Source organism: Mustelus asterias, chromosome 12 (assembly GCF_964213995.1).
Source record: "Mustelus asterias chromosome 12, sMusAst1.hap1.1, whole genome shotgun sequence".
NCBI lineage: Eukaryota > Metazoa > Chordata > Chondrichthyes > Carcharhiniformes > Triakidae > Mustelus > Mustelus asterias.
Genome location: NC_135812.1, coordinates 327,501 through 340,615, shown reverse-complemented (window position 1 = coordinate 340,615; position 13,115 = coordinate 327,501). Strand labels below are relative to the sequence as shown.

At 47.0% G+C, this 13,115-nt stretch overlaps 1 protein-coding gene across 2 annotated transcripts in view; it reads left to right on the top strand.

Annotated features, from left to right (window-relative positions):
* Positions 1-13,115, top strand: part of LOC144501157 (integrin alpha-E-like) — a 377,113-nt gene that overhangs the window by 69,872 nt on the left and 294,126 nt on the right. For both annotated transcript variants that reach the window (XM_078224555.1, XM_078224556.1), the window contains 2 exons: positions 835-902; positions 4,452-4,566. In XM_078224555.1, the coding sequence (XP_078080681.1) occupies positions 835-902; positions 4,452-4,566 (183 nt within the window). The remainder of the gene's footprint in view (positions 1-834; positions 903-4,451; positions 4,567-13,115) is intronic.

The following is a 13,115-nucleotide window of genomic DNA, read 5'->3' as shown; positions in this document are numbered from 1 at the left end:
TATTGATGATTGAGAGTAGTCTGATGGGATGGTAATTGGCCAGGTTGCAGGAACATATGAATTCCCTAATTGCCCTTAAACGCAGTCATATGCCAGGCTATTTCAGAGGGCAGTGAAGAGTTAACCACATTGTGTAGGTCTGGAGTCACACGTAGGCCAGACGAGGCAAGGACAGCAGATTTCCTTCCTTAAAGGACATTATTGAATCTGATGGGTTTTTTGTGACAATTGATGCTAGTTTCGTGCTCAATATAACTGAGACAAACTTTCAATTCTAGATTTATTAATTATCAACAAAATTATGAAAGCTCACTGCTCCAGAGATGGACGTCAGAGGAGACAGGCTAGAATAGGCCTTGTGTCTTTTGTGACTTTGACCAGTATAGTTCTGTACCATGGATGGATGAAATTTGTTGGCACCTTCTCACAAAAGCATGGTCAGTTCTTACTAACTGACCCATTAACAAACTAGGATTCTGGCATAATTCACTGTTGATGCCTCTTCAATATCTGTGAGAAATTTTGGGCTCTGACCTTAGACTGTTTCAGATCTGACAGACTGGTTTAACTGTTAGAGGATTCAATTTGATGTTTGAGGGTTACTTTTGCTCATGATACTTTTGGTGAACCGCAGCAAGAAAACTCCTCTGGAGCTATAAAGCCCAAGGCAATATGCTTTTGCATTTGTTTTCTGGTTTCACTAACATATGACAAACTTCAAGATAAACAACAATAAAATAACCAATGAACAGCATAGGAAGGATATAATAATGTCCAACTCTTTTGTGTAAGGTCAGTGAGTGAAATGACAGTCTCTTGTTTTGTGTTTTTCAGAAGCTGAGAAATCTCGCATCCGGCCGGGTTTTGCAATGGCTATCAGCTTATCACATTCGCAATTCTTGGTAAATGATGAAGTGCTACATAATATGCTTGTTAACAACATTAATGCCAATGGGACTAAAGGGACTATGGTAGAATGGATACAAAGTTGGCGAGGAGACAGCAGGTGGGATTTTCCGGCTATGCTCGCCCCAAAGCCGGAAATTCCAGCCTGAGGTCAATGGACCTTTGCATGGTCCACCCCCACCCACTCCGATTCCCATGATGGGCAGGATGGAAAAATTCTGCCCAGAAAGCAGTATGTAATGATGAATAAAAACAGGAAATGCTGGATGAACTCAACAGTCCGGCAGCATCTGTGGAGAGAGAAACTGAATTAATGTTTTGAGTTCATAGGACTGGCGAATAGCTTTTTTAGACTGGGGAAGCGTATACAGTGGTGTTTCCCAGATGTTGGTATTAGAACCACTTCTCTTTCTGATGACTTTCTTCCCTCCTCCACTGTGTGTTTTGCGGTGCCAGAAGGCCACTTGCTGATGGTGAGATTTGATGTTCCTCCATTGTCAACACGATTTCCCGTTGAGTGCACCACTTGCCGCTGGGAAACCTGCTGTGGGGGCACAGTCCTGTGAGGACTGTAAGACCCTGCCAGCGTAAATGGCAGCAAGATTTTGGCAAACATATTAATGTCATGGCCTTGATTATGCAGTGGATAATTTTAAAGCTTGCGGGTGATATGAAACTGAAATGTAGGGTGGAATTTTCCCAGAATTTGGCAGAGTGCGGGAGCAAATGGAAAAAAGCAGCATTTATTCCCATCTGTGGCGATGGTGGATTTACATGCCCTATTCTTAGTTAATCTTGAAGAAAATTCTCCAGGGGGTTCAACCCTCTGATTCGCCTGCCTCATCATCAGCTGGGTGCTTCAATCAACAGGTGGCTCCATTAAAGGCCACCCCAGCAATCCCCAGATACTTTATGGTGCAACACAGAGGATGGCTACAAAGAAGTCTCCCCTAGTTTCTCAGAGGTCTCCCTCACCAGACTGCTGAATGCCATGGAGGCACAACGTGACGTCTCGTACCCACACACCAGCGAATCAGGACACCAACCCAGCATGGCAGGTGGTGGCAGTAGTAGTTAGCACCAACTCCCTGCAAAGGAGGACAGGCAGCAGTGTTGTAAAAAGATGAATGATCTCCGTTCTGTCAGGGTGAGTCACTCTTCCCTTCACTCTCAACTTTCACACTCATCCACTGATCGCACATTTACAGGGAGTTCACTCACTGACAGCTCACCACCACTCTTTCCCTCACACAGTCTTCATCTCCCTTGTGAGTTGTATCCTCATCACCTCGCTGCTTCCACTCACCATCCACACATGCCAGGCATCTTTATCACCTGCCCAGGCACACATCCTGCTTACTGTTATGCAGAACAAGTTGGCTCATAATACGGGAGAAAGATCCCAGATGTGCGAAGAGATGCCAGAGTTGAAAGTCCTCGCTGATTTTGAAGAGAGAGCCCTTTGGCTAGCCAGGCAGGACCTGACCGTTCCTGCGCCAAGGGTGAAGTGGGCACCAATAAATCAAATGAGGGTCAAGAACACCATCATCCATTGCACCAAACTAATGTGAGTCATCTCTCCTCTATTTGAACGTTCCTCCCATGCAGTAATGAAATCTCCCTCCGCCCATTTCCAGAAAATGCTGGAAAATCTCAGCATCTGTAAGGAGAGAAAAAAGCTGACGTTTCGAGTCCAGGTGACCTTTTGTCAAAACTAAATGAAATGAAATGAAATCTCCCTTCGCTTTCAGAAACATCAAGATTTCCAACAGCCATGTCCAAGAGTCCACCTCCGAGACCATCTTAGATGACTTATTTGAAGTGGGGTTAGGAATCTCCTGAGGCTGAGTCAGATGACGTGCCTCTGGACTCAGTCATGTCTCAGTTACTGGAGCTCCAAAGGCAAAGCTGGGAACATCAGGCAGGATTGTCAGCTATACCCCTCGGATTGAAAGACAGTACGAAGGAATCCTACCACCTTCTGTCCGGCAAGATAGCGTCAGCACTCTGAGGCATCCAGGCCAACACAGTGCGGGTGGTGGCCGCAGTGGAGACTCCAGCTGCCCCTCTATCCCAAAGAGGAAGCTAGGGGCCCTCGGGCACATATAGGGAGGCAGAGAAGCTGGTGCACAGCCCAGCGCCATTCACCCAAAGAACAAAGAACAGTACAGCACAGGAAACAGGCCCTTCGGCCCTCCAAGCCTGTGCCGCTCCTTGGTCCAACTAGACCAATCGTTTGTATCCCTCCATTCCCAGGCTGCTCATGTGACTATCCAGGTAAGTCTTAAACGATGTCAGCGTGCCTGCCTCCACCACCCTACTTGGCAGCGCATTCCAGGCCCCCACCACCCTCTGTGTAAAAAACGTCCCTCTGATGTCTGAGTTATACTTCGCCCCTCTCAGCTTGAGCCCGTGACCCCTCGTGATCGTCACCTCCGACCTGGGAAAAAGCTTCCCACTGTTCACCCTATCTATACCCTTCATAATCTTGTATACCTCAATTAGATCTCCCCTCATTCTCCGTCTTTCCAAGGAGAACAACCCCAGTCTACCCAATCTCTCCTCATAGCTAATGGTGACGCAGGGAGTGTCCAGCCCATCTGAATCCGCTCTTCTTGTGTCCGATTCAACTCCAACTCCAATGCTGAGGAGGGTGCCACTGCCATAAGCAGGACCCCAAAAGCAGGCCTAGGCCCTCCATGTCTCGGCCATCCAGAAGACACACAGCAAGGTCATCACAGAAAACAAGGCATGACAGAGGGCAGGCTGCTTCCACCGCTACTGGAGATACACCATGAACAAGTAAAAAAAAAAGAGCCCTTGTGAAGTGTTTGTGGAGACCTGCAAGATGCTGCAAAGGTGATCTGTGGAGCCCTGAAAGGAGCTAGTTGTGTAAATATTTAGATGCAGCTGTATCTTTCAAAGCCACAGGCAGCGGATGCCCTCCAAGTCCCTGTGGCGCCAACTCTTGCTGAAGGTTGCATAAGTGAGCCACCATGACCCTGGACAAGCAAGGTCTTTGCTGACACTTGTCCTCGCTCATCTGCACGTAGGCCAGCCGGTAAACCTTGGGTTGTGGCAGGTGCCTCTGAGCGACAATATAATTTCTCACTACAGCACTGATCCCTCCTCCTACTAACCAAGCTACAACACCTAACTTTCAATTTCATAGAATCATAGACATGTTGCAATGACAGGAATTCTGTCTATCCTTCCGAAACACTGAATACCCTTGGATATTAGACTCACAAACCTGGTCTTCTTGTAAACATGTCTTGGCAATCACCACCAAATCATACCCCTTTGTCTCCATTTGCGCTGTTAACTTACTAATTTTATTCTGAGCACTATGTGCATTCAGATACAAAGCCTTCAAGTTTATCCCATTATTAATTTTCCCTACTATTGTACGATTCCCTAGTGTTAAATAATGTTCACATCCTCTGTCCCTTACTGTTCCCATTTTTTGTACGTTGTTATAGAATAGGTTGTATTGTGACTTTGTAAAAGATTGACAATGAGACCTAACAAACATAATATTACAGCTGTGTCGGCAACATCGGAAGCGGCTTAGTAGGAACACTGAAAATCTGAATGGAGTCTGCACAGTCCTGTCTTCAGAACTACAGGAAACGTATTCTTTTGAACCTGCCTCATTGGGTGTGTATAGATTCCTTCAGTTCCTATCTGTCTTGTATATTGATTATTAGTTGATTTCTGAAATACCCTGAATGGAAATGGATGGATGATCTGATGTTTTGCTGAATCATTTTGGGGGTCAGAAGTGGATTGATGGAATCTTCCCTTGGGAGATGAATGAGTGAAGTGGAGACCATATTAGAAGTATTTTGCAAGATTTCGGCGTGAATTGGATTCTTGAATTAAACAAACTTTTCTCATCCTAGACCAATCACTAGGTGGTAAGGAATGTGTGGGCTGTGCCAATAAATGTCTTTCTTGATATCTTGAAAGCAACATAAGACTTTGACAGGCACTGAGGTCGGGAGAATGTCACTGAACTGTTGCAATGACAAGAATGATGTTAAAGGGCTTTGTGTTGGAGAATCAGTTTTCTCAACCTTGCCATTATATATAAGGATCAGTCGGGTGAAGAAATATCAGAGTCATTCTGAACAATTACCCACCCCTATATCAGGAATGCTAAATATCGGACCTCTCAAACACCCCCTGGATCAGGAACCCAAATACTGAACCCCTTTCATGTCCCCTATATCAGGAACTCAGAGACTGAATCCCTTGCAGAATCAGAATTGTTACAATGCAGAAGGAGGTTGCTTGGCCAATCCAGTCAGCTGTCTGAATGATCAATTCACTTAGTGCCATTCTCCTGCCCTCTTCCCGTAAACCCACACATTCTTCCTTTTCAAATAACTGTGTAATTCCCTTTTGAATGCTTTGATTGAAGTTGTCTCAACCACAATCCATTGGCACTGTCTACACTTCCCACTGCCTCGGAAAAGCGGCCAGCATAATTAAGGACCCCACGTACCCCGGACATTCTCTCTTCCACCTTCTTCCATCGGGAAAAAGATACAAGAGTCTGAGGTCAAGTACCAACTGACTCAAGAACAGTTTCTTCCCTGCTGCTGTCAGACTTTTGAATGGTCGTACCTTGCACTGAGTTGATCTTTCTCTACACCCTAGCTGTGACTGTAACACTACATTCTGCACTCTCTCGTTTCCTTCCCTATGAATGGTATGCTTTGTATAGTGTGCAAGAAATAATAGTTTTCACTGTATACTAATACGTGTGACAATAATAAATCAAATCAAATCAAATCAGTGCATTCTAGACATTAGCCATTTGTTGCACGAAGGAGGTTTTTCTCACATTGCTTTTGCTTCTTTTCCCACTCGTTCTTAATCCTTTCAAGTGTTGTAATAGTTTCTCCCAATACACTCTGTCCAGACTCCTAATGATTTTGAACACCTCTATCTAATCTTCTCTTTGCCTTCTTCTCCGAGGAAAACATTCCTAGCTTCCCCAGTGTATCTTCATAACTGAAGTTCTTCGTTCCTGGAACCATTCTCATGAATCTTTTCTGCACTCTCTCCCATACCTTCACATTCTTCCTAAGCTGACGTGCCCAGAACCGGCCACAATATTTAAGCTGAGGCCAAACTAGTATCTTAACCAAGTGCAAATCAACATCTGGCATGTGGGAGGCTTTCAAGTTAAGTTGATAGGGATTCAGGACCGGCACATTCCTGTAAGGATGACGGATAAGTATGGCAAGTTTTGGGAACCTTGGATAAGGAGAGATAGTGTGAGCCTCGTCAAAGAGAAAAAGAAAGCATTTGTCAAAGTTAGGAGGCTGGGAACACTTGAAGCAAGTGTGGAATATAAGGAAAGTAGAAAGAAACTTAAGCAAGGAGTAAGGAGGGCTAAAAGGAGTCACAAAAAAGCATTGGCCAGCAGGATTAAGGAAAATCCCAAGGCTTTTTATACATATATAAAGAGCAAGAGGGTAGCCTCAAGGTGCGAGGGGCAAGCTTTAAAGGAGATGTACGAGGCAGATATTTTACACAGAGGGTGGTGGGTGCCGGGGGAGGTAGTGGAAGCGGATATGGTAGTGACTTTTAAGGGGCGTCTCGACAAATACATGAATAGGATGGGAATAGAGGGATATGGTCCCCGGGAGGGTAGGGGGTTTTAGTTAAGTCGGGCAGCATGGTCGGTGCAGGCTTGGAGGGCCGAAGGGCCTGTTCCTGTGCTGTAATCTTCTTTGTTCTCAGTTCTTTGTTCAACCTAACCTCTGCGCTGTCATATTCTGTGTCTCTATTAATGAAGCCTCGGATACTGTGTGCTTTAGTACTAACAAAGTGTCCTCTGCCATTCTCAATGAGGTATACATATATACACTTACGTCTCTTTGCTGCTGCAACTCCTTTATCTAATATTGCCCCTCTGTATTCTTGTTACCAAAATGAATCACGCACCCCACTCCCAAATACTGAATCTCTTATATACACCTGAATCAGGAAGTCAGATGGTGAACCCCTTTCGTACCCCATGGATGGTGAACCCCTTTCATACCCCATGGAGTACAAAGAAAGTAGGAAAGAACTCAAACGGGGAATTAGAAGGGCAAAAAGGGGTCACGAAATGTCCTTGGCAGACAGGATTAAGGAGAATCAAAGAACAAAGAACAAAGAACAGTACAGCACAGGAAACAGGCCCTTCGGCCCTCCAAGCCTGTGCCGCTCCTTGGTCCAACTAGACCAATCGTTTGTATCCCTCCATTCCCAGGCTGCTCATGTGACTATCCAGGTAAGTCTTAAACGATGTCAGTGTGCCTGCCTCCACCACCCTACTTGGCAGCGCATTCCAGGCCCCCACAACCCTCTGTGTAAAAAACATCCCTCTGATATCTGAGTTATACTTCGCCCCTCTCACCTTGAGCCCGTGACCCCTCGTGAACGTCACTTCTGATCTGGGAAAAAGCTTCCCACCGTTTACCCTAGCTATCCCCTTCATAATCTTGTACACCTCTATTAGATCTCCCCACATTCTCCGTCTTTCCAGGGAGAACAACCCCAGTTTACCCAATCTCTCCTCATAGCTACGACCTTCCATACCAGGCAACATCCTGGTAAACCTTCTCTGCACTCTCTCTAACACCTCCACGTCCTTCTGGTAGTGCGGCGACCAGAACTGGACGCAGTACTCCAAATGTGGCCTAACCAGCGTTCTATACAGCTGCATCATCAGACTCCAGCTTTTATACTCTATACCCCGTCCTATAAAGGCAAGCATAAAGGCAAGTGGGTCACAGTTAGGAGGAGTAAAGGGCAGAAGGGTAAAGTACAAGGGAGGTCTCCAGAGGTGTCTCAAAATAGGAAGGGCTTGGTGACAGGTGTGAGAGGGGAGGGGAGTGGACAGTTAGAAGAAGGGTCACCTGTGGTTGACCCACTCCAAAACAGGTACATTGTTTTAGATAGTGTGGAGGAGTGTGCCTCTCCAGGGGTAAGACACAGTGACCAGGTCACTGGCACACAGTCAGGCTCTGTGGCCCGGAAAGGGAAGAGAGGGGTTAGGAGAGCGATAGTGGTGGGGGATGCGTCAGTTAGAGGGACAGACAGGCGATTCTGTGGGGGCGAACGGGACTCCAGGATGGTAGTCTGCCTACCTGGTGCTGGGGTCACGGATGTCTCCGAGCGGATAGGAGGCATTTTAAAAGGGGAAGATAAAGAAACGGATGTCATTATACACATTGGTGGAAATGACGTAGATAGGAAGAGTAGGGGGGTCCTAAGGGAGCAATTCAGGGAGTTGGGAAATAGGTTAAAAAGTAGGGTCACTAGGGTGGCCATCTCTGGGCTGCTCCCAATGCCTCGTGCCAGTGAAGATAAGAATAGGGAGTTGGTTCAAATGAATGCCTGGCTAAAGGACTGGTCCAGGAGGGAGGGCTTTATTTTCATAGACCAATGGGAGGTTTTCAGGAGAGGATGGCACCTGTACAAGAGGGAGGGGTCACAACTAAGTTGGAAGGGCACAAATATCCTGGCTGGGAGCTTTGTTAATGCAGTTCGGGGGGGTTTAAACTAGTATGGCAGGGGGGTGGGGATCAAACTATTAGGTCTATAAGTGTGGTGGCTGGGGACGAGCTTGGGGCTGGGACAAGGCTGGCAAAGAAGAAGAGCACTCTGGGGGAGGACGACCTCACTGAGCCTGGGGGTCTGGAGTGCTTATACTTCAATGCAAGGAGCGTAGCAGGTAAAACAGACGAACTTGGGGCCTTAATGCGCACGAGGAATTTGGATGTGGTTGCGGTGACGGAGACTTGGTTGAAAGAGGGACAGGACTGGCAGCTGAATATTCCAGGGTACAAGTGTTTTAGGCGAGACAGAGGAGGGGCCAAAAGAGGTGGGGGAGTAGCGGTATTGGTTGGAGAGCATATTACAGCGGTGCAGAGGGAGGACAATTCGGAGGAGTCGTGTAGCGAGTCACTCTGGGTGGAGCTTAGAAACAGGAAAGGCGCAGTCACTATGTTGGGGGTGTACTACAGGCCCCCCAACAGCCCAAGGGAAGTGGAAGAATGGATATGTCAGGAGATACTGGATAGGTGCAGGAAATATAGGGTTGTTGTAGTGGGAGACTTCAATTTCCCTGGTATAGACTGGAAATCGCTGAGGGCAGGGACTCTGGATGGGGAGGCATTTGTAAAATGTGTACAGGAGGGTTCGTTGGAACAATATGTGGACAGCCCAACTAGAGAGGGGGCTATACTGGACCTGGTGCTGGGGAATGAGCCCGGTCAGGTCTTCAAAGTTTTGGTCGGGGAACATGTGGCAAATAGTGACCACAATTCTGTTAGCTTTAGGATAGTGATGGAAAAGGATGAGTGGTGTCCCAAGGGTAAGGTGTTGGATTGGGGGAAGGCTAACTTTATTGGGATCAGGCAGAAATTGGCAGCTCTTGATTGGGAGAGGCTGTTTGAGGGTAAATCCACATCTGGTATGTGGCAGTCTTTTAAGGAACGGTTGTTAGGGCTACAGGACAAGCATGTGCCTGTAAAAAAGAAGGATAGGAAGGGTAGGATTAGAGAACCGTGGATAACCAGGGAAATTGAGGGACTGGTCAAAAGGAAAAGAGAGGCGTATGTTAGGTCCAAGCAGCTAAAAACGGAGGGAGCTCTGGAGGAGTATAATGAAAGTAGGAAAATACTCAAACGGGGAATTAGAAGAGCAAAAAGGGGTCACGAAATGTTCTTGGCGGACAGGATTAAGGAGAATCCCAAGGCATTTTATTCATACGTTAGGAACAAAAGGGTTGTAAGGGAAAAAATCGGACCTCTCAGGGACAAAAGTGGGGACTTATGCTTGGAGCCCAAAGAGGTAGGGGAGATCCTAAATGAATACTTTGCGTCGGTATTCACTAAGGAGAGGGATGTGTTGACTGGGAGTGTCTCGGAGGGGAGTGTTGAACCGTTGGAGAAAATCTCCATTACAAAGGAGGAAGTGTTAGGTTTGTTAGAGAATATAAAGACTGACAAATCCCCAGGGCCTGATGGAATCTATCCAAGGCTGCTCAGGGAGACGAGAGGTGAAATCGTTGGGCCTCTGACGCAAATCTTTGTCTCGTCACTGGACACAGGTGAGGTCCCAGAGGATTGGAGGATAGCTAATGTGGTCCCGTTATTTAAGAAGGGTAGGAAGGATAACCCGGGTAATTATAGGCCGGTGAGCTTGACGTCCGTGGTGGGGAAGTTGTTGGAGAAGATTCTTAAAGATAGGATGTATGCGCATTTAGAAAGGAATAAACTCATTAACGATAGTCAACATGGTTTTGTGAGAGGGAGGTCATGCCTCACGAACCTGGTGGTGTTTTTTGAAGAAGTGACCAAAATGGTTGACGAAGGAAGGGCCGTGGATGTTGTCTATATGGACTTTAGTAAAGCGTTTGACAAAGTCCCTCATGGTAGGCTAGTGAAAAAGGTTGGATCCCATGGGATAAAGGGGGAGGTGGCTAGATGGGTGGAGAACTGGCTTGGTCATAGAAGACAGAGGGTGGTAGTGGAAGGGTCTTTTTCCGGCTGGAAGCCTGTGACTAGTGGTGTACCGCAGGGCTCTGTATTGGGACCTCTGCTGTTTGTGATTTATATAAATGATCTGGAAGAAGGAGTAACTGGGGTGATCAGTAAGTTTGCGGACGACACAAAACTGGCAGGACTTGCGGATAGTGAGGAACATTGTCAGAGGCTACAGAAGGATATAGATAGGCTGGAAATTTGGGCAAGGAAATGGCAGATGGAGTTCAATCCTGATAAATGCGAAGTGATGCATTTTGGTGGGAATAATGTAGGGAGGAGCTACACGATAAATGGAAGAACCATAAAGGGTGTAGAGACGCAGAGGGACCTGGGTGTGCAAGTCCACAGATCTTTGAAGGTGACGTCACAGGTGGAGAAGGTGGTGAAGAAGGCATATGGCATGCTTGCCTTTATAGGACGGGGCATAGAGTATAAAAGTTGGGGTCTGATGTTGCAGATGTATAGAACGTTGGTTCGGCCGCATTTGGAATACTGCGTCCAGTTCTGGTCGCCACACTACCAGAAGGACGTGGAGGCTTTGGAGAGAGTACAGAGGAGGTTTACCAGGATGTTGCCTGGTATGGAGGGGCTTGGTTATGAGGAGAGATTGGGGAAACTGGGGTTGTTCTCCTTGGAAAGACGGAGGATGAGGGGAGACTTAATAGAGGTGTATAAAATTATGAAAGGCATAGATAGGGTGAACGTTGGGAAGCTTTTCCCCGGGTCGGTGGTGACGTTCACGAGGGGTCATAGGTTCAAGGTGAAGGGGGGGAGGTTTAACACAGATATCAGAAGGACATATTTCACACAGAGGGTCGTGGGGGCCTGGAATGTGTTGCCGGGCAAGGTGGTGGAGGCGGACACACTGGGAACGTTTAAGACTTATCTAGACAGCTATATGAACGGAGTGGGAATGGAGGGATACAAAAGAGTGGTCTAGTTTGGACCAGGGAGCGGCGCGGGCTAATTGTTCCTGGTTTCTCGTTTCAAGGCTTCATTCTACGATCATCTTGCTGGTGCCAGTACAGAGTGAGACTGCGGATAGTTGGGAACCTGTCTCGGGGGCAGGGAATTCATATGGTGTTCGTGGAAGTGGAAATGACTAGGGTTGGGAAGCATTTTCCGATCGGGGCCATTGTGATCTCCTGGACTCGTTTCGATCGCCTCAGGGGGTCGGAGAGGAATTTCCCAGATTTTTTTTTTTTTCCCCATATTGGCCCTGGGGTTTTTCACTCTGGGTTTTCGCCTCTCCCTGGAGATCACATGGTCTGGAATGGGGGGGTGGGGGTAAGTTAATAGGTTGTAATGAACAAAGCATCATAGCTGTGAGGGACAGCTCGGTGGATAGGATATTGGTATGTAGATAGGCTGGAAAATTGGGCGGGGATCCTGGATTCAGGATTCAATCCTGGACCGGGGAGCGGCGCGGGCTTGGAGGGCCGAAGGGCCTGTTCCTGTGCTGTATTGTTCTTTGTTCTTTGTTCTTTGTTCTTTGTTATACCATATGCCTTCTTCACCACCTTCTCCACCTGTGTTGCCACCTTCAAGGATTTGTGGACTTGCACACCGAGGTCCCTCTGTGTTTCTATACTCCTGATGACTCTGCCATTTATTGTATAACTCCTCCCTACATTATTTCTTCCAAAATGCATCACTTCGCATTTATCCGGATTAAACTCCATCTGCCACCTCTCCGCCCAATTTTCCAAGGCATTTTATTCATACATTAGGAACAAAAGGGCTGTCAGGGAAAAAATCGGACCTCTCAGGGACAAAAGTGGGGAATTATGCTTGGAGCCCAAAGAAGTAGGGGAGATCCTAAATGAATACTTTGCGTCGGTATTCACAAAGGAGAGGGATGTGTTGACTGGGAGTGTCTCGGAGGGGAGTGTTGAATCGTTGGAGAAAATCTCCATTACAAGGGAGGAAGTGTTAGGTTTGTTAGAGAATATAAAGACTGACAAATCCCCAGGGCCTGATGGAATCTATCCAAGGCTGCTCAGGGAGACAAGAGATGAAATCGCTGGGCCTCTGACGCAAATCTTTGTCTCGTCACTGGACGCAGGTGAGGTCCCAGAGGATTGGAGGATAGCCAATGTGGTCCCGTTATTTAAGAAGGGTAGGAAGGATAATCCGGGTAATTATAGGCCGGTGAGCTTGACGTCCGTGGTGGGGAAGTTGTTGGAGAATATTCTTAGAGATAGGATGTATGCGCATTTAGAAAGGAATAAACTCATTAACGATAGTCAGCATGGTTTTGTGAGAGGGAGGTCATGCCTCACTAACCTGGTGGAGTTTTTTGAAGAAGTGACCAGAATGGTTGACAAGGGAAGGGCCGTGGATGTCGTCTATATGGACTTTAGTAAAGCGTTTGACAAAGTCCCTCATGGTAGGCTAGTGGAAAAGGTTGGATCTCATGGGATAAAGGGGGGGTGGCTAGATGAATGGAGAACTGGCTTGGTCACAGAAGACAGAGGGTGGTAGTGGAAGGGTCTTTTTCCGGCTGGAGGCCTGTGACTAGTGGTGTTCCGCAGGGCTCTGTATTGGGACCTCTGCTGTTTGTGATTTATATAAACGATCTGGAAGAAGGTGTAACTGGGGTGATCAGTAAGTTTGCGAACGACACAAAATTGGCAGGACTTGCAGATAGTGAGG